At 44.2% G+C, this 22,610-nt stretch overlaps 1 protein-coding gene across 1 annotated transcript in view; it reads right to left on the bottom strand.

Moving 5' to 3' along the window:
- The window catches only part of OPRK1 (opioid receptor kappa 1), a 32,485-nt gene extending 9,887 nt beyond the window's left edge, over positions 1-22,598 (bottom strand). Inside the window, exons 1-2 of the mRNA XM_029923845.1 lie at positions 22,342-22,598; positions 4,601-4,953 (exon numbers count right to left, since the gene is read on the bottom strand). Coding sequence (XP_029779705.1) covers positions 4,601-4,953; positions 22,342-22,598 — 610 coding nt within the window. The remainder of the gene's footprint in view (positions 1-4,600; positions 4,954-22,341) is intronic.
- Positions 22,599-22,610: the final 12 nt, after the last annotated feature.

The raw sequence follows: 22,610 nt of genomic DNA on the forward strand, positions 1-22,610 counted from the left end.
GAATGCCCACAGGGATATAAAAATGCTCAACACCACTAATCAACAGAGAAATGCAAATCAAACCACACGGACATCACCTTATACCTGTTAGGGTGGCTATTATTAATTTTTTTTCTCTCCTTACCTGATCTTTCTCCCTCCAACCTTCACTCCTCGACCTCTCTGATATTGTTAATTTTTTTAAAATGAGGGGAAAAGAAGATGTGTCAGCAAAGATGTGCAGAGAAGGACCCTGTTGGAGGGAAGGTAAAGTGGTGCAGCTACTCTGGAAACCAGTATGGAGGCTCCTCAGAAAATTACAACTAGAACTATCAGACGGTAGTACTTGAACTTCTTGGTATATATCCAAAAGAAATGAAATAAGTATCTCAGAGAAATATCTGCCCACCCACATGCACTGTAGCATTATTTACAATAGCCAAGATATGGGGGAAAAAAACTAAATGTCCACCGACAGATGAATGGATAAAGAAAAGGTAGGGTATGGTGCACAGTAATATACACATGCAATGGATTATTATTCAGTCTTTTAAAAAAAAGAAATCTTGAGGAGCCTGGGTGGCTCATTTAGTTGGGTGTCCAACCTCGGCTCAGGTCATGATCTTGCAGTTTGTGAGTTCAGCCCACGTTGGGCTTGGTGCTGACAGCTCAGAGCCTGGAGCTGCTTCAGATTCTGTGTCTCCCTCTCTGTCTGTTCCTCTCCAACTCATGCTCTATCTCTCAAAAATAAACAAACATTAAAATAAATAAATAACAAAGGAAAGAAACCTTGCCAAATGTGGCAATGGATAGATCTGGTAAACACTGTGCTAAATGAAATAAGTCAGACAAAGAAAGACAAATACTATATGATCTCCTCATATATGGAAACTAAAATAACTAAACTCATAGAAGCAGAGACCAGAATTGTGGTTTCTAAGAGCTGGGGGCAGGCTGAAAGGGAGACAATGGTCAAAGGGCACAAAGTTTCAGTGATGCAAGTAAGCTCTGGAAATCTACTACGGAGAACACATGTAATTGACAATGCTGAACTACATATCTGAGGTAGTTCAGCTAAGGCCTAGATCTTCTGTTACATTTTATCAGGCAAGAAACCTAGTAAACAAGGCAGGAAGAGACTTCAGGTGACAAATGTCTGTGGTCTTGAAGGGATGGTGGGTTCATAGGTATATATTTATCTTCAGACACACTGAGTTGTTTACTTTCAATATGCACAGCTTTTCACATGTCAACTATAATAAAGTGGTTTTTCTACAAACTAGTCTTTCTTTTGCTTTCATATTAATAGTAGAGGGCCATAGCTTTCTTTTGGGGCACATGTCTGAATATCTCAAGGCTGCTGTAATTATAGAGTTAGTTCTAATACCCAAACTAAAGCTTTCCTTGTGTGTATGCTTTTTAGAATTTTTTAATGTTTTTTATTCATTTTTGAGAGAGAGAGAGAGAGAGAGAGAGAGAAACAGTGCAAGCAGGGGAGGCTCAGAGAGAGAGGGAGTTATAGAATCCAAAGCAGGCTCCAGGCACTGACCTAGCAGTCAGCACAGAGCCCAACGTGGGGCTTGAACCCACAAACCGTAAGATCATGACCTGAGCCGAAGCCGGACGCTTAACCGACTGAGCCCCCCAGGTGCCCCTGTGTATGCTTTTGGTTAAGAATTATTTTGTATCTGTATTTTGTATTTCTGTTTGTAGCCATAACAGTAACTTAGTTATTATGGTAATAGTAATAGGCAGACTACGAATTCCCAAAATAGATGGTACACACATGTATATTTAACGTCTTATGCCCAAAACGTGCACATTTTGCTGTACACAAGAGTCTTCGATATTGAATGAATACCCAGTAGATGCTGGTAAACCTAAGCAGGAAGGCAGGACCCATTAAAACCATCAGGTCAGATAAAGATGCGAGCTAACGTTTATCAAGTGCTTCCTAGACACAGGCCCTGCTTTCCATGACCGACTCATTAGATCTGGAGAGCACTCTAGGAGGGAGACACTGTTATCTGCCCCCATTTTGTGGATGAGGACATTGAGGCACAGAAGTCCAAGTAACGTCTCCTAAGTGATACTGTCCGTAGGTGGGGAAATCAGGATTCAATTCCAAGCAGCTTGCTTTCAAAATCTGTGCTCTTAACCAAAAAGAAACCAGGAAGAAACTCAGAGTATTAGTTCAGGTATTTTGTCCAGATGGACGTTTCTAACACAACCGATGCCTGATTTTCTTTGGTGAGCGTTCTCCACAAACACGACACTATAAACTACCAATACCATTCAGCTCTAATTGCAGGGCACAGAGATTGTGTAAAATGGTCCTCTTAGTTCTCCAAGAGTCTGGACATGGGGTGTCATTCAGGATTCCAAAATGAGTCCAGAGACAATCTTTCATCACATGAAAATCTGCTTTAGAAAATAAAAGAAACAAAGAAAGAACGGAGCCCTCCTACAAGACTACTTTAATTTTCTCCCATTTTCTCCTCTATTTGCTGCACAAATTAATCTTCCCCTGACACTGGTTGATCCTTTCTCCCACTGCATCTGCACACATTCATCTACAGCAACTCTTTCCTGGAAAACCTACATCTATCTTCATTTTCTCTTTCAGAAACCGAATTGAGATCCATTTGCTTCCGGGATGTCATTTCCAGGCAGTGATTAGAGGAGGGTAGTGGTTAAGTCTGCAAGTATGCCATAAAATATTAAAATCAGTTCTTTATTTGCCATGGGGAAAATCACCAGCTTCTTTGATTATCTAGGCCATTCTTCTAGTCCTCCTGGTGTCTATGAATCCTCTTGAATCCAGTTATTAAGTATAACACCCCAGGGTCAGAAAAGTCTCCTGCAACTTTATTTCCACTTGTTGTATGCAGGAAGAAAAAAAAAAACCCTGTGTGTAATTAATTCTATTTTAAAATATTTCTCGGATAAAGTTTGACATGTCTTAAAGTTTACTCAAGTAATAGACCTTAACACCTGCATTGGTGAAACTGAAAATTCATTTTATTGTTTAAAAGGGAAAAGATTGCATTTCATCAGAAATCTGGACTATGCCAGGGGTGCCTGGGTGGCTCAGTCAGTTGAGTGTCTGACTTCAGCTCACGTCATAATCTCATGGTTCGTGGGTTCTAGTCCTGCGTCAGACTCTGTGGTGACAACTCAGAGCCTGGAGCCTGCTTCCAATTCTGTGTCTCCCTCTCCTTCTGCCCCTCCCCTACTCAGGTTCTTTCTCTCACTGTCTCTCATAAAGTAAGCATTAAAAAATTTTTTTTTAAATCTGGCAATGCTACATAAGGTATGATTTTAGCACCTGCCCTTCTATGAACTGGTAAGTCCCCTCCTACACGTATTCAATTATCTGTATTCCCAGGTAGCAATAGCCTCCCTAATAAACTAGAGCATTTAGAGAACTGCTATAGCAAGAACTAACATTTGTAAAGTCGAAAGGGATGGCTCTGCTCCCTTTGTCCCAAGGAATTTCCAAGCAAAACTGCCCCAACAGCAGTTCTCACCCAGGCTACAGGTCGGAGTAGTCTGGGGGCGTCTAAAATATCTTGACACCCAAATGGTACCTCAGGCCAATTACACCAGACCCTCCAGGGGAGGGAACCAGACATCAGTTCGGTTGACCCTTGAATAACACCAGTTTCTTTGGGTTTGAACAACAACAGGTGCACAATATGCAGATTTTTAAAAATAAATACAGCGCAGTACAATAATTGTATTTTCTCTACTTTATGATTTTCTTAATAACATTCCCTTTTCTCTAGCTTACTTTATTGTAAGAATACAGCATATCAACATATAACATACAAAACATGTGAGTTGACCATGTTATCAGTAAGGCTTCCGGGTCAATAGTAGACTAGTACTAGTAGTTACGTGTTGGGGATTCAAAAGCCATACATGGACTTTTGACTGCATGGGGTTGGTGCCTCCCCCCACACTGTTCAAGGATCAGCTGTATTTTCTCAAAGTGTCCAGGTGATTCCAACATGCAGCCCAGGGTGAGAACCACTGTCTTAGAAATACTGGGAAAACATCAAGTATCCTGTTTGCAGAGGGTAAGAAATAATATGTACAAAATCTAAGTTTTGTTCATGTGTACTGTCATCCTTCTGTGAGCCCAATTTTGAATGTCCTATAGCCAGATGAAGCTATTATGATAGTGACACGGAGATTAATGCCTAAAGAACAAGAGTAAAGAGCTAGCATAGGTCTCTAATGATTTAGGGTCCTCTTTGGGGGAGAAAGAAGAGTGAGTAGGTATATTTTAGAATCGCCAGGATGCAATGTAACCGTATTCTAGACCTCCACATGCCTGAGGCTCCCTGCTTCCTTCTCCCTCTTCCAGACTCTGATAAGCACTTCCAGAACAGCTGATAGGTTAAGCGTCCATATCTGGGTAATGTCTTTATTCTACCCTATGTTTCCATTAGAAAGCACAGAATTGTTGTGTTTCCCATCTTCCATGGACTTAGGCATAATATTTCCATTGGCTTTTGGTTTCCCCCCTAGAGGTGTGTCCTATTCACTTGCACAGTAAAAGTTTATTTGATTAGAAGTCAGGTTTTGTAAGATGAGGTGACAGGATGGCCCTTACCTTCCCTGACTTTGGTCCCTCCAAGGACTATGGCAGATATGCCAACGGATGATGATAAGAGCCAAATACAGATGTTGATGATCTTGGCCTTCATGGGTGTGCGGAAGTCTAACGCCTTGACGGGGTGGCACACGGCAATGTATCGGTCCACGCTCATCATGGTCAAGGTGAATATGCTGGTAAACATGTTATAGTAGTCAATGGAAATGACTATCTTGCACAGCACATCCCCAAATGGCCAGGAATTCATCAGATAGACGGCGCTCTGGAAGGGCATGGTTGTAGTAACTAAGGCGTCCGCCAGCGCCAGGTTAAATATGTAAATGTTGGTTGCTGTCTTCATCTTTGTGTATCTAAAAGACAAGAAACAAGGTCATTTCTCTTCACTGTCATGGAAAATCCATGAGGTAAATGTGTTTGTGACAAAGTCAAAATTCTTGAATTTGTTTTGCATTTTTTATTCTTTATATATTTATTGAGTGTCTAATATGTAAAAGGACTGTTCTAGATATTAGGAGTAGTACATAAATGGACAAAAATCTCTACTTAGCTTTTATTCTCATGCTGTGTTCAAAATATATCTAAATTTTAAAAGGCAAAAGATAACACATAAATACATGAATATACATATAGAACTTTTGGACAGACTTGTGTATAATACAGATCTTTATTTTGTGACTGACAATTCATTTTAACACTATCTGGAGTTGCTTGGCCTTAAACATTTCTTACATAATTTGTATTTTCCCTTTCACTGCATAAAACAAAGATAAAACATACTCAGCTTTTCCTCAGGGTTATTTTGAGAAATCCATCATTGTGATTATGCCTCTTGAAAATTGAAAATGGTCTTTTTTAAATTTAATTCAATTTCATTTTATTGTATTTAAATTTTAGTTAGTTAGCATACAATACAATATTGGTCTCAGGAGTCGAACTCAGTGCCCAAGTGCCCTCCCCCCACCCATCTAGCCAGTCACCCATCCACCCTCCTCGGTCACTCCATAGTTTGCTCTCTATCACTAAGAGTCTCCTGTGGTTTGTTTCCTTCTCTTCTCTTCCCCCGCCTCCCGTTCCCTTACATGTTTTGTTTTTTAAATTCCACATAGAAGTGAAATCATATGCCTTTCTCTGATTGCGTTATTTTGCTTAACATAATAAATACCCTCTAGGCTCCATCCAAATCACTGCAAATGGCAAGATTTCATTCTGTTTGATGGCTGAGTAATATTCTAGTATATATTTATATACCACATCTTCTTTATCCATCCATCAGTCGATGGACATTTGGGCTCTCTCCATAGTCTGGCTATTGTTGGTAATGCTGTTATAAATATTGGGGTAGTGTCTTGGCCGTTTAGCTCAGTAGGTTAGAGCTTGGTGCTGATAAATATTGGGGCACATGGACTCCTTCAAATCTGTATTATTGTATCCTTTGGATAAATACCTAATCATGCAATTGCTGAATCACAGGGTAGTTTTATTTTTAGCTTCTTGAGGAACCTCCATACTGTTCTCCATAGTGGCTGCATCAGTTTCCATTCCCACCGACAGTGTGAGAGGCTTCCCCTTTCTCTGGCTTTCACTTTTAAAATACATTCACAATCTCGGGATGAGAACTGAGTGTCATATATGGAAATGATGAATCACTGAATTCTATTCCTGAAATCATTATTACACTATCTGTTAACTAACTTGGATTTAAATTAAAAACAAATAAAATAAATAAAATACATTCAATTTCAGTCGCTAAAACACAACTAAGTTTGTTGATTTTGTTGGTCACTGTGTCACTAGTTTTCCATCTTCAATGCATGATGTAAATAAAGCAGACTGAGTTTTTCTTTATAAACATCATAGCACGAAATGTAATCTAGCACAGGAGTTAAGAAACAACTCGGGGGGGGCGCCTGGGTGGCTCAGTCGGTTAGGCGTCCGGCTTCGGCTCAGGTCAGATCTCACGGTTCATGGGTTCGAGCCCCGTGTCGGGCTCTGTGCTGACAGCTGGCTCAGAGCCTGGAGTCTGTTTCAGATTCTGTGTCTCCCTCTCTCTCTGACCCTCCCCTGCTCCAGCTGTCTCTCTCTGTCTCTCAAAAATAAATAAAAAGCATTAAAAAATTTAAAAAGAAACAACTCGGTTTTCCTTTACTCTCATCTTGAGAGATTTTTAAAGCACATAATGTTGTATCCTCTTCCAACTGAGGGGACAGTAATTTTCTTTTTTTTTCCCATAATATTTTATTGTCAAATTGTTTTCCATACAACACCCAGTGCTCTTCCCCTCAAGTGCCCACCACCATCACCACCACCTGTCTTCCCCCCTCCCCCCTCCCCCCCAACCCTCAGTTCATTCTCAGCTTTCAATAGTCTCTCAAGTTCTGCATCCCTCTCTCTCCCCAGCTCTCTCTCCCTCCTCCGTTCCCCCTGGTTCTAATTTTCAAACCAGGTCAGAAAGATTACCTTTAAGCTCAAATTATTCTTTCCATTATAACGGGACGTTTAGCACAATTCCATGTTCAACTACAACTGAGTTAAAAGGATTGTTTTACTTAGAGAACACTCCCTCAGGGATCTGTAGGGCATGAAATGTTCCAAATGAAAAAATAAGGGGGGGGGGGGGAAGTCCTGGGTGGCTCAGTTGGTTAAGCGTCTGACTTTGGCTCAGGTCATGATCTCATGGTTCAAGGGTTCAAGCCCCGCATAGGGTTCTGGGCTGACAGCTCAGAGCCTGGAACCTGCTTCGGATTCTGTGTCTCCCTCTCTCTCCACCCCTCCCTTGTTTGCACGATGTCTCTCTCTGTCTCAAAGATAGATAAACATTTAAAAACTTTTTTTTTAATAAAGAAATGCTCCAAATGGTATCAGCAGGTTTTCAGAGGCCAAATGCTAAGGTATGTTAGGGCAAATCCATGTTAATTACTTCTACACACCTCAGATCTGTAGGCCTTATCATAAGTAATTCAGCCACGCCCCCATGTACTTTCTTAATGTTATGGCGTTGGGTTTCATCAAAGGTCATTTATAAGGAGATGTCATATGGAGAAGTGCTGCCTTGGCTCTAAAGTCAAAGTCAATGGTTATTATTGACTAGTGCCAGGGCATCTCTTAATACATAAATTTCCACACAGGTTATGACAGAACGGTTGTGGCTTTCCTGGGAGGCAGAGTGGCCTTCTGTGAAGTCGGATCACCCTGAGTCTGGATTCAGTGTACATCTTTCCTGAGTTTCGGTTCCTGTTACATAAAGATCATAAAACCAAATGGCCATAAAGGCAGTAGAGGACCTGACTCAGAATGTGTGATCATACTTCATTTTCAATGTCCCACTCACCCTCACCCCCCACCCTCCCTTCCTCTCTCTTCTTCTTGTGAGGACATGGTTTGTCTGGGCTTGGATGGAGGCATGGAAAACACTGGCACACAGTATCTCCTGGCTTCCATTTTGACGCTCTGCCATTTAAGCAGTGCTCTAATCTGGAGCATGAGGAGTTTACTTTAAAATATGTCATATTTTACTCTTACAGTTTTCACCCAAATATTACTAAGTGGTCTATAAGTTGTAGAAAGTGTATGACCAGTGCTCTGGGCTTAGGCTTTCTAAAGGCACAGATAACTTGGGTCCACTTACTGAGACAGAACAGAACAAATGTTTCCAATGAGCAAGACTGAAAGGCTATCTGTTCAAATATTGTCTTCTTTAAGATACGGTCTTATGTTTGAAAAGTGCATCTTACAGGCAGACTTCCTATATTCTTCCCATTTTCTCCCTGATAAATCCCTGAGGTTAACAAAGCTGTCAGCTTGTTTAACCTTTAACTTCTCTCAGATTGAGTGATCTTGATATTCTCCTTTTGCTTTATGAAGTTAGACGATGTTCCCTGCCTTACACAGTTGGGTCAACCTGAGTTACAGTCCTTATTTCCCACCAACCGTTAGGTTTTGGATATGTCACTAAAAATTGGGCTTCAGATTCTCATCTATAAAATGGAAATACAATGTTTATCTTAGAGAGCTCCTGAGATAATTAACGGAATGGCCCTGATCCAGAAAATATGTCTAATTTACTTCATGGTCTTCAACCCCTCTCCCTCTTTTACAGAGGTGGAAGCCATCAGTTACCACAAGGAGAGAGGATCCTAGCTTTTAGTTAGAGCCATGGTTCAGCTTGAATATAAAAGGAAACAGTAAAAATGATCCTGAGACCTTATATGCTAGAAGAACGTGAATGGGACAAAATAGAAGTTACAATAAAATATAACACGTCTTTACCAACAACAGCCAAATATGGAAAGGGCCCAAATGCCCATCGACTGATGAGTGAATAAAGAAGTGGAATCTACAATGGAATATTACTCATCCATCATAAAGAATGAAATCTTGCCATTTGCAATGACATGGATGGAACTAGAATACATTATCCTAGAGTGAGGTAAGTCAGAGAAAGACAAATGTCATATGATGTCACTTATATGTAGAATTTAATAAACAAAACAAATGAATGTAAGTGGAAGGAAAATAAATAAGAGGGAGGCAAACTACAGGAGACTCTTCACCTTAGAGAACAAACTGAGGGTTGCCAGAGGGGAGGTGGGGGGGGGAGGTTGGGCTAAATGGGTGATGGGGATTAAAGAGTATGCTTGTGGTGAGCACTGAGTGATGTATGTAAGTGATAAATCACAATTTCTGCTCCTGAAATTAATATTATACTATATGTTAACCCCTTATACTATATGTAAACTACCTAGAACAAAAAACTTATATGAAAAATTATGACATGCATCTTTAAGTAATTATAAAATGATGAGTGATTTACTTTTCAAAAATACTTTCAACAACTAAATGTATGAAATTAAGCCTTGAACTTCTAAAGAATTCAAACCTGGTCATCAGATCTCCGAATAAGAGAGATGAGCTCCTGTAACAGAAATGTCGACCAATCACACAAATGTTTAACTATACTAATTGTAGCAAAAATCCTTGCTCCCAGAGAAACAAGCTTTTCCCAAACCATTCATGTGGGAGTGGCCACCGCCACCATCTGCCAGAGCAGGAGACACCCCCCATGGAGAACCCAGATCTGCCGGCATCCTGGTGTCACCACCTCACTCTCATTCTGAGGTGGTTCGTGTTAACGATGGCAGTCTTAATAACCATTGCTTTCAAATACCCCCTGTGCCAGATTCTGCTGCACACCCCACATATTTCTCCCACTCAGTCCCCACGTGGGAGTCACCATACCCCTATTCTACAGATGAGGCCACTGAGAATCACTGGAGGTCTGGGCATTTCTCAAAGTCATATGGTTGTAAAAGGCATCACAAGGGGTGCCTGGGTGGCTCAGTCAGCTGAGCGTAGTAGGACTATTGATCTCAGCTCAGGTCATGATCTCACAGTTCATGAGATGGAGCCTGGTGTGGGGGTCTGAGCTGACAGTGTGGAGCCTACTTGGGATTCTCTCTCTCCTTCTCTCTCTCTGCCCCTCTCCTGCTGACACATGCATGTGGGCACACTTTCTGTCTCTCTCAAAATAGAGAAATAAACTTTTTTAAAAAGGCATTAAAAGACTGAAATCTGGGTGCAGATACCAGTCTCTACATTCTTAAATCTCTCCAGCACTCGATTGATGTACAAAGCCCAGTGTTTTGATCTCCATGTGTTTTATCTGATTCTCACAAATGTCCCTCAAGTTTAGCCAGATTTATTGTCTTTTTCCTAATATGAACAAAGCAAGTTGGACTAAAGGGAGTAAAGTGATGTTCCTGGTGTTGGCCAAGGTAGGAGCTCAGTGGGACCATCTGGAAGGGGCAGCAGGTAGGTAGGGCCCCTCTCTCAGGTTTCTAGAAGACACATACTTCTAAGCCTACCACACTGAAAGGGAGAACTGACAGGTATAATTCTGAGTAGTGAATCAACTAAGAGTTCAATGACTATTTGTTGATGGTCCTTTAGGGACCTCACTGGACTGGGTCCTATGAAGGTGTGAGAAGACCCTCATGGTCAAAGACAGTCTGGTCGAAGGTGCAGGGATTGTTTGTATTTACTCAAATGGAGATAGTAGTTAGTCCTTTCTGTCAGATGTCCCTGGAGGAAGGGGGGTAGGGAGGAGTAAACTTTCTTACTACCAGAAGATAGGAAATGATTTTCCATTTCCTTCACACTGCTTTACAGAGATTGGCAAATATTTCAAGTAAAATGGCACCGTCTGCGTGGGAAGTTCTGGCTTGTATGGAGAAGCTGGAGGTGGGCTGGCAGCGAGTGGCTGCACTTTTTAGCTTACACACCACGGGAGCATATGGCACTAAGAGAGCAAAGTCTGGGGGCTGTCCTCGCTACACTTGTCAATGTTTCAAACCTGGAAATGACGATAAGGTATATGGATCAGGCCATGAGGAAAGTCATCGCCTGGCGACACAGCGGAGGGGGTCTCTGGGAGTAAGAAATGCTCCCCGTCACACATTAACTCAAGACCTTCCTACTGTAGTTCTCTACAGAGAACTGGGGTGGGGTGGGGCAGGGGTCTGCAGAGAACTGAGGGGGTGGAGGTGCTCTTACACTGGCAGCCATACACGAACAGAGCCATGTGCTGAGCTACTAGGAACAGGGTTACCAGGCAGGGTTCCTGGGAGAGCTTGGCACTTGCCATGAGAGAAATGAGTGGAAGGAACATTGACCTTGGGACACAGCAGCCCCACAAGATGACTTCTTGGCCTTCCTGCGTGCCTTCTGTCCTTTGACAAGGTGCAGGAAGAAGGGCCTATTCTTGGATTATCAGCATCCCTGACTGTCGAGGGACACTGGCCAAGTGCGCTTTTTTTTTTTTTAATTTAAATGATGATGGGGCGCCTGGGTGGCTGTCAGGTAAGTGCTGACTTTGGGTCAGGTCATGATGTCGTGGCTGGTGAGTTTGAGCCCTGCATCAGGCTCTGTGCTGACAGCTCAGAGCCTGGAGCCTGCTTCAGATTCTGTGTCTCCCTCTCTCTCTCTGCCCCTCCCCTGCTCACGCTCTTTCTCTCCCAAGAATGAATAAATTGTTTTTTTTTTTAATTTAAATGATGCTTCTTCAATCAGCAGCTCCTTTTTAGCTTATGACAGCATAATATAGCCATCATCTTGATGGCTAATCATCATCCATCTGTAAATATGTATGTGTTTTTCATTTTGTTGATTCCAGGTATTTTAGCTCCTACCTGCAGTTGTCCTCCATGCTGACAATACACACATCCTCTCTTCTCTCTTGTTAGAGTCAAGCTTCCTCCCTTGTCTTTGTCACTTCGTTACTGCAGCACGTTTTTCAGTGGCTGCTCCATACACAGCAACATAATGTGCATGGAGCGTGACCGAAAAACTCAACATACAGACCGCACCCTGGGAGCTTTTCAGCCATCAGGGTCAAAAATTACAACATGAACTAGAGGGACAGACAGAAGGGAAGGATCAGTGTGTGGTGAAGAGATCAGGGCACATTTTACTTATTTATTTTTCTTTTGTAGTTTATTGTCAAGTTGGTTTCCCCACAAGTGCCCTCCTCCATCCCCGTCACCCCCGTCTCCTTTCCCCCTCCCCCTTCAGCCCTCTGTTTTCAGTATTCAAGAGTCTCTCATGATTTTCCTCCCTCCTTCTCCCTCTTCCCCCCTTCCCCTCCCCATGGTCCTCTGTTAAGTTTCTCCTGTTAGACCTATGAGTGACAGCATATGGTATCTGTCCTTCTCTGCCTGACTTATCTCGCTTAGCATGACACTCTCGAGGGCCATCCACATTGCTACGTATGGCCATATTTCATTCTTTCTCATTGCCATGTAGTACTCCATTGTGTATGTAAACCACATCTTCTTGATCCACTCATCAGGTGATGGACATTTAGGCTCTTTCCATGATTTGGCTGTTGTTGACAGTGCCACTAGGAACATTGGGGTACATGTGCAGGGCACATTTTAAAGAAGAGAAAACCTGGATAGGAGGCTGCGCTTTGAGAAGGAGCTGGATGGAGAGGTTTTAACGACCACAGCACTGGGAGCCTGGCTGGGGGAGGAAGAGGGCGTCAGGCCACAGAGGAGCCAGCGCTGTGCTAAGGGTTCCCTGAGGACTTACTCTGTCTTCGGAACTTTATCTGGCAAAGTTGTTGTGCTGTTTAAGGACAGTTAATGAGATGGTTTCTCAAAGTACTCAGCACAGGGCTTGGCACTTGACAATTGCTCACTGAGTGCCATCATCATTGTCATCATTGCTGCTGTTATTATCATTAATTAGCCGCCGCAGTCCTAATGACCTGCATTACAATCCCATAAGATACCACTGCCCCCACTTCTTTGGAAGAGTAAGCGGCTTAGAGCTGATTCTCAGGGGTTCTTGGACTCTATACCTAATAAATAAAGGAAGTCAAGGCTGTGCACCCCAAACTTTCTTCAGAGGGCAAAAATTTTATCAGAGAAATAATGTGAATCTGTGACTTCTGCTTCTTCCAGCAGTTCAAGGTTGAAAACCATTCTGCTAAGTGTGGTGAAGTATGCATCAGGAGGGTAAAATAAACATTTGACAGGAGGAAATGGGGCATGATTCGGGAATCCTAATATAGAACATTAGCACCGCCCTTCAATGGACAAAGGCTGTCATATACCTTACAGTGCCGGAGTTTTCCCACAAGCAATACCCATTGTTTGGGAGAGGAAACAGTAAAGAGGATGTGAATGGCCTGCCTCAGACCACAAAGGAGTGAGACAGTGGGAAGCAAAATCTAAGCCTTCTGAGTCGCTGTTGTAAGGACAGGTCTGAAACTGACTCTATGAGACAATAGAAGGGCACACATTGCCCAAGGCAGGAGGGACCACCCTTGTAACACCCAATCAGGAAAGGCCAGCTAACACACTTAACATTTCTAAGGGCGGGCCTAGAAGGCTAGTTACACCCTACGTGAGGGTCCTGGGTCCTGGGTCCACTCAGTAATTGGTTAACACTCTAAATGTTGTGATTGGGTCCCGCCAAAAGTAACAAATACTCTAGGCAATGTGAATGGTTAAACCTGCTGTCAATAATAGTGTATAATAATGATTGGACCCCTGTACCTGTGTCACAATTTCCTGTAACTCCTCCTTCCCAAACCCATAAAGGCCCTGCCCCGCCATGTTCGGGGCTCTCAGCATGGATCCACTGTGCCAGTAGAGTCTGTGAGCTGGGCTCGGCCAGCCTAAGCCCGTTTTGCATGCATGACTCGGTCTCCCTGGCAGTCTTTGGTTTTTGGGGACGATATTGGAAACTTGGGTATAACACTGTGAAACTACAGTTCCAACAGAATGAAACAAACACCCTAATGGTCATTTTTCTGAATAGACTCCTTTAATCCAGCAAATACCTAACTAAGGGCCAAGAGAACGCACCCAAAGAGTCATTGTTTAGTCTGGTGAACCAAATGTTCCTGACCCACAAGCAGGCCACCATTGTACAACCCTGGGGCTGTGTGCACTAGGGTCCCAATACCCCCTAACACACCAGGCTCTGGGAAAATGCAGTCCTTTTCATCCAACAGTGGAAGACTAGCATAATGAGAGATGCATTTTGACACTCTTTTCTCCTACACTGCCAACAAGCATGACGTATTCATTTTCCTGGACAGGTTTGCCAGATATAGAGCACTCCAGATTTTGTGTTTTAAATGATCAGAAACTACTGATCATTTACCGATGTGGATTTTCAGAAGAGTTTATTTGAAAACATAATGAGTTTGCTTCATGAACTCTCCAGATAACGTTCAGTTCACCTCGATGATACGTCTTTTGGGGTTATTTACTATGGAAACTATGGTTTTTTACTAAGGGGCAATCACTTCTTAATTTTCAAGGGAAGGAAGGGAAATTCAGTCACTGTTTCTCCACTGATCTGACTCCGCAATTGAATATATTCACTATATTCACATACTCACTATGTGAATTCACAGATTCACATGGATTCTCACAGATGGTCATGTACCCCTTCAGTTCCCCAGAATTACTGTCCCGTATGCAGAGAGCAAAAGCTATAGAAAGAACAGAGGAGCAGACTCTGTCCCTGAGTCCCACAACTGTCACAACCTCAGTGACCACACTGGCACTGAAGGACAGCCAGCCTGGTGGACGTGCTCCGTGTTGAGTGGCGGGCAGGCCATCCATGCAGGGTGGTGGGACAACGCAGAGCAGTGATTTCACTACAACAGCTGGTGCCCCGGACCTGCTCCTCCTCTGTTGGCATGGCCCTGAGTCCCAGAATGAATGCTCTAGTGTATTCAGCTGTGCACACAGGACGAGTGTGTATCATGCCCAACACCACCCAGTAGAAAACTACACGTCTCCCATGATGGACGTGTTGTTTCCCAGTGCACGACTATCTGGATACTTAGAAGTATACAGGTATCTTAAATGAATTTTTCCAATTTTATGCTGAAAGCTGACATAGCTAAAGTAAGCCACAGGATGTTGGCAGAAGGGACACATGACTACCCTCCAGCTCCATCCTCTATCAGAAGGAAATGGCCCCTTCACTGGGTGGGGAGCAATGGGGGGAAGGCAGGGACAGTTTGGTCATCTTGTGAAGTTAAATAAGTTAATACTCAGAAAATGGTTCCGCTCAGAACTCTAGCCATTGTTAATCTGAAATCTCCCCTCCTTACCTCTGGATACGTTCCTTGGGGATCTCTGAATTCATCACAGACTCCTCACTCATCACATGCTTTCTGTTTTTCTTGTCTTTCATCTAAAATCTGACCTGCTGGACCAGGGGAGGGGTAAGTGTTTAAATACAAACACACACTCACACACACACAGACACAAGCCTTTGACAATATTATCCCTACTCCTAAAATTTGCTCTCTTACAGTTGTCTTCCTTATCTCAGACATAAGCCAGCACCCCTTCCAAAGAAAGAAAGACACAGAAATTGGCTGATTTTGCGTGGGGGAATAAATAAATCTTTTGTTAATACAGGCTTCAGCCTGCAGCCATAAAATGTTAGGATTTTGCACCGAGGATGGAGCCCCCCGGGGCAACAACAGCTGAGCACATCCGGAAGTTCATTTGGAGTGAAGAAGGCGTGGGCTTCAAGTTCCCAGGAAGAAACTGCTCCCGAAGAGATACTGCTGGGTGATTAATGGTGAGCAGCAAACATCGCCCAGCCGCAAAGAAGTCCCCCTTCAAACCAACTGTAAGACAGGGGCCAGGAAAAACTGTAAAGTCTCATAAGGTCAAAAAGCAAGTGATTCTGAAGACTACACAGGAGCTCTATACTCGATGACCGACTTGGTTTTTTTCCTTTCTTTTTCTTTTTCCTTTTTTGTAGGAGGGGGAGGGGCACCTAGTTAGTCTCTGATCTCTGCCACTGTCCATGAGGATTTGGGTTTCAGCCGCAATCACGGTCCGTGGGGAAGAAAATAATTCCGTTTGACTAATCCATTTCACCAACTGCAGTGAAAGCAATTCTTTCTTTTAAGAGCTTGTCAAATAAGAATTACTTTGAGGAACGCAAGATAGGCGCTTCTGAAAATAATGCCTGGACCGATGTTTACCAGGCTTACTTTAAATGTTTAATGTTGATTCCAAGAGAGGGCTCCGCGTAAATCAGAGCACAGTTTTCAATCAAAGCCTGAGGTAAGGCTGATGTCAGATAGGGGGCAGCACAAGGTTAATTATACCCGTATGGCTCTGCTTTTTCCTCAATGCCTCCACAGGTGCAGTCTGAAGATACTCTCCGAGGGAGGCTCTGCTGACATTGGAGAGAACATGGAATAGAGTGTGTTCATACACCTGCGGTGAGGGATGGAAAAGAGGCAGGCACGACAGCAGACACGCTGATCGTCACCTCACGTCCTCACATACTTCCACACTTCTGTGACAGCCACACAGCTTTCTGGGACTGATGATACAAGATCAACCATGGGACCCAGACGAACTCAGGGGTGACCTGAGTCAGTATATGCCATGTACCCTAAGACGGGCTCAGGCCAGTGGGACTCCTCCGCTCAGTGGCTGGGGAGGAAACACTGTGTCCCCCAGTCTGGGAGCAAGAAAACAGGTGCTTTTGCCAAAAGAACCACTTCTGTGCCCAGCAAGCTTGGGTGGGTTGGCTGCCTTTGGAGAAGAAATTTGAGTTCAAGAAATAGAACCATTTCCACAGTATATTTGTGGTTCTGTTTTGTTTTGCTTTTCTCCCAAGCTCTTACAAAGCTGTCCCTTTTAGGTCATTTCAACACTGCCCAGGTTGAACTGTAGGGAAGGAAAAGTCTTCTCTCAGAGCAAAGGTAGCAGAGGACTGACCCCCTACAGGTCTTTATTATGGTGGCAATGAAGCAACAACAACTAATGAGAAAAGAGAAAGGTACAACTTAAGACCAAGGAACAAGCCATTTTGATCCCGTCTGTGTTTCTCCTAAAAACTTTTCCCTTATTTATCCTTACATTTAACTTAAAAAGAAGTAGATCTTCACAAGAGCAAAACTTTTCTTTAAATGAAACAAAAGAGAACATATATACAAAATTCTCGTGGAAACTGAAGCTTGAGGAGGGTGTTTTCTTAATGGGAAGAGAAAGGAGGTAGGCAGTGTTTAAGGCTGAATTGTGTCCCCTCAGATACACGCACCCAAGTCCTAACCCTGGTACCTCAGAATGTGACTGTGTTTGAAGGCAGGGCCTTTAAAGAGGTAAAGTGAGGTAAAGTCAAGGTAAAATGGGGATGTGAGGATGGGCACTAATCCAATATGGCTGGCGTCTGTATCAAAGGAGGAGATTAGGACACAGATACACACGACAAAAGACCCTGTGAGGACACAGGGAGGAAACAGCCATCTACAAGCCAAGGAGAGAGGTGTCTGAGGAAAGCAGCCCTGCCAGCACCTTGACCTCAGACTTCTGGCCTCCCCGTGAGAAAACGAGTTCTGATGTTTAAACCACCCGGTCGGTGGCATGCTGTCATGGCCGTCATAGCGCACTAATATAGAGCATCGGTGCCCTGAGCCGGAAGTTCCACCTGGGGCCAGCAGCCTGCCTCTCCGGACGCCTGCCCTAGGGTTTCCGACTTGCTCAGTCAGCCCCACAGTCCTATAACCCAATTCCTTACAACAAATGTCCATCTCCTACTGGTTCTGCTGTTCTGGTTGATTCCCGATGAATGCACAGAGTATTCAAAGTGAGTACAGAAGAGCCAAGAAGGCTCTGGAAAATACGACCAATTAAGAAACACAAGAGGAAGACGGGTCTGTGATGCAGACAAGAGAAACCCAGAAGACATGGCAAGGAGTCAAGGGCAGGGTGCTATCCGAGAGACCGAGGGGTGTAAGACAGGTCGAGCATGCAGAGTCTCCACAGAATGAGGCGCCTGGGGCTCAGTGGGTGGTGTCTGACTCTCAATTTCAGTTCAGGTCATGATCTTATGGTTCATGGGCTGGAGCCGCGAATCAGGCTCTGTGCTGACGGCACGGAGCCTTGTTGGGATTCTCTCTCTCCCTCTCATTCTGCCCCTCCCCAGGGTGCTCATATGCTCTCTCTCTCTCTCAAAATAAATAAACTTAAAAAAAAAAAAACTCACAGAAGTTAGGGGATAGCCAGCCTAAAATAAGCATTTGAAGCATAATGATGTTCTTAACTTTGGTCAAGGAGCGCCAGGGAGGGAAGCCAAGTGCACTGGGCTGAGGAATGGACGGAAGTCAAGGAAATAAAGAAGGATTATCGCTCAAAGGGGCTTACCTACAACCCACAGGAAGATGCAAGTCATTTGCCTAGGGAACCCAGGACAACGGAAGGGTTATGAACATTGATGACCTGTAAGATGACAGGCGTCTGAGTATATCCATATGCTTAAGAGACAAAATCAGTGGGCAGATTACAGACAGTGGAGGAAGGAGATCCCTGACAGAGCAGAGACTCCGGGAGAGCCGGAGGTGAGGAGAGTTAACTCACAGGGGCAGGGAACTGCCTTGGACAGAAGGAAGGAAACGTCTCCACAAGATGGGAAAGAATGAGGGGAGGGCGACCACCAAGACACGTACGCAGGAAGAGTGCTCCCGGCAGCCGATTCCAGGGTCGCCGTGAAAACTGGTAAACCCATTCCCCACCCACCAGGAAGTGTGCAGGGAGAGGGCCTAGGAGTCAGTATTGGTTAAATTAGTTTTGGATCGTTTTTTTTTTTAAGTGAGAAATAGGAAAAGGAATTGGCTCTTTCTGGAAATAGGAGAGAGACACAGAAAAACCAGGCAGACTTGGGGTCAGATACACTTGCAGGTTGTGACGTTGCCCTGACAAAGATGAAAGTGGCTTCATTCAGCAGAATTTAACTAGTTGTGTACAGGAATAAGGGAGATAAGGAACCCACTTGATCCGGGGTCACGGTGTGGTGGAAGACAGAGGCATGACAGGAAGGCAAGGCAGGCGCGTGAACTGTCGAGACAGGCTGAACTGATGGCTCACGGTGTCCCGGTGGAGTAAGCAGGAAAGAGGGTCTGGGAGAAGAAGGGCTGCCAGGTAAGGAGGTGTCCACAGGTGTGCAGAGTGGTAGAGTGTGAACCAGACAGCCGACTGAAGGGCAGGATCCGGGGCCGGGCTGGCTCCACATCAGCGAGGCGTGACTTTGCTCAGTTTCAGCTTCCTTTGCCTTTGTTTTATCGTCTGTTAATGGGGATGGTAATATACCTATGACTATGAAGATCTGAAGACATAACTCACATGTAGTAGGTAGCTTTCCCAGCCGGGCATATATTTAGTGTCCCTTAAGTATGAGTCAGGTTTGCCAAGCGGGGAGACGGCTGCCTGCGTGGAAGTGGTGGGAGGGTGGCCGTTTCAGATGTCACAGGCGAGACAGGGTGTGGGTGTGGGTGTGGGTGGGTATCAGGGCATGCACTGCAGGTAACCGACACAGGGGGGCGGTAGAGAGCACAAAGGGTTAGGCTCCTAAGCGCCACACCCATGGGTGCACTCAAAGTGTCCCTAGCAGCCAAAGACACAGATCCAGGGCTGAGGGATGAATCTGCCACCCCAAGGCCACAAACCAGAAAGCCTGGCAAGAAGGGAGGCTGGGGTGCTGAAAGGTCTTCCCAGGGGAAAGTTACTGTGCCCTCATTAGGCAGTTGGGCCTGTGAAATGACGAAAAACCTTGAGACGTTCAATGTGTTCAGGTACTCAAGGTGGGAAAGCTATTTCTGAGATGGCACTAAAAATAACCCAAGCTTTTTGCCCCAACCCTCACCTCCTCCCCGGGTCGGAGCAGCCCATCCAGACCTGCACCGGCCCTGACATCCAAGCCTCTAAATCCCATCTCTAGAGTGACAATCTAGATGACTGAACCGTGACCCTTTCCGATGTATGATTTGTTAAGAGCGTCGCTCTCCGAAGCCATCCTCCAGCTTGTCAGGCAGTGTCGCCCAGCTCTCAACATCAGTGACAACAGGCGCCTTTGGATTCCGCACTCCGCTCTCGGCTCTGATGTGAACAGCACAGCCACCCCTTGCAAGCTTCAGTTCCTTCTTCTGAGCGAAATAAACCGAAGTCCGCCAACTTTCCTTTTGAGGCTTTCTTTTTCAATTCTTTCACCCTCTCTCAATCTGAATTGGTTCTAAGTACTCCTTAGTCCTTTTAGGAATAGATGTAAGCAAACTAATGCTTTGACACATTGCATTCCAGGATGAACGTATAACTCCTCATCTCTCATATTTTATCTCCAAGTAGTTGGGGCTGGGGTGAGAGGATGGATGATGTGACATGAATGAGCTAACTTTTTGTGTATTTTTAGCTGAATGTATTCCCTTTTAGCAGGTTTTATTCCTGGATATCTTTTGGAGATATGTGTATACACACACACACACACACACACACACGTACGTATATGTATATACATAATTATATATCACATGTCATATAAATATATGAATAATTAATAAGTATAGCATATTACTATTTATGATGGTGATTATTAATTACATATAATTACATGTAATTGTTATACGTATTTATATTTCATTTCTATCTCTTCTCTACTGTTCCCCCATGGAGTTGTCTTTGCACACATTTTAGGATTCTTCATTCCTTTATATCCTACGCTGCAGGACTATATAAATAGTTGTTAAGCAACTCAGAAGCTCTTCTCCAACTCAAAACTTCGGGTGCTCATTCAAATAACAATACGATGTATCTGTTTTAGTCATGCACTTAAATATGACACAAGTAGGAACAGAGCTGGCTTTTTTTCTTAGCGTCTTCTTTTTGTGTAACAATGTTTATTACAAAGCAACGGCCTCTGAACCAAAGATCTCCGAAACATTTTAATTGAAATTGAGAACACAGCTGTTATTTCTTTGCTTTCAGTTGCTATAATCACTTTCTAACGGAGAGCAGCCCTGAAGTTACTAAGGACTTAAAAAAAAACAATGTTCTTTTAAAATCTCCCCTCCCTCCATTGCCTTTCCTCATCACTGACAGAATTCCTATAAAACACAATACACAACTATGGCAACCAAGGGTACCAAGGTATAAATGCTAATTGTAGGTGAAACGAGCTTTATAATATTTGGAGGCTTAAATGATGGGTTTTAGTTCTGGAGCACAGATGAAGATGAAAGACCTGAAACTCTCATGACTAGATACATAAATAAATGGGCATTTTCTTATGATGATGATTTCTCAAGACTCATGCTACTAGTAGATAATGGTCTTACGGTTCATAATAAATAAAGAGCTAAAGTCAGAATTTTTTTAAAGTAGGTTTTTTTCATCTGTCAAATATCCCTAAAAAGAGTGACTGTGTCCTTTACTTCACAGGGACTTCTCAAAGGAACCTAAGCCCCTTATTCACTCTCAAAGGTGCATTTCCAAAGCATTAAATCTCCCAGAAAGTAATTAAATTCACATAAATTTCAAAGGGCCTCCAGGCCAAAGTTGGGATTTTTTCTTTTCTTGTTTTCTTTGTTGAAAGAGACGAAACTAAGCATCATTTCACTTACCAGACAACTAGCCTATATACGTGGATATTTGGGTATTCATTACTAGAAACCGACTTCAATATAATTCTACCAAAGAACAAGAAAACAGAACCTTCCATTCCCCTTGGTGGAAAATAAAAAGCAAAGCAATTTTTGGAAACCTCCACACCCCACACTTAAGAGAATAAATACAGATGGCTTATTCACGAAAATCACTGATATTCTTTACAAATAAGATGACATTTCAGTGCTAAAAGGGCTCATGCGTGGATATCAACAACTCAAAATAGTATATTGACTTTTGCTTCATAAACCATAACACCAATCTGATGAGTCACAGGAAATTCTGAATTATGCCCAGTGCATTCGATGGGCCTGGATTTTACCTTAAGAAGTATTTACGGAGGACAAAATCAAGCGCTCCGACCGGGTGCAGGCAAACTGGCAAAAAGGCCAGCAAAGGAACGAGTTTCCTTCCCAGGAGACGTTGACCTTGCTCCACACCCTAGTACTCGGCCTGACCACAGTTTTCAGCAAGGGCTTGGCGGGTAAGAGTCACACAAGTTCTCAAAACACTTTTGGCTGCTCGATCTGCCTGCTCCCCACCCCCCACCCCCAAACCTCCCCCAGGAATACTTTATTTTGAGGAGGCCACCCTCGGAGGCTCTCCGGAGCCCGGCAAAGGCGGGTCAGGGTCCCCGCCACCGGGTTGGCGCCCCACCCCGCGTCCAGGTGGCCGCACCCGGCCTCCTCTCCACCCCCCTACCCCCCACCGCCTCCAACTGCAGCCACTGAGGCGCCCAGACCCCGCACTCACCGGATGATCACGAACATGACCAAGGAGTTGCCCACCAAGCCCACGACGAACACCACCGAGTAGACCGCGGTGATGATGACCGGGATGGCGGGAGAGATGTGCGCGGGCTCGAGCGGGGCGCCCTCGGAGCCCCCGCTGCTGTTGCCGTCGGCCTCGGCCCAGCCCGCCAGCCAGCCGCTGCCGTTGGGGGGCAGGCAGGTGCTCGGCGGGCAGGTGGGACCAGGCTCCCCGCGGAAGATCTGGACCGGGGGCTCCATGGTTGGCGGCCG

Source organism: Suricata suricatta, chromosome 15 (assembly GCF_006229205.1).
Source record: "Suricata suricatta isolate VVHF042 chromosome 15, meerkat_22Aug2017_6uvM2_HiC, whole genome shotgun sequence".
NCBI classification, from domain to species: Eukaryota; Metazoa; Chordata; class Mammalia; order Carnivora; family Herpestidae; genus Suricata; species Suricata suricatta.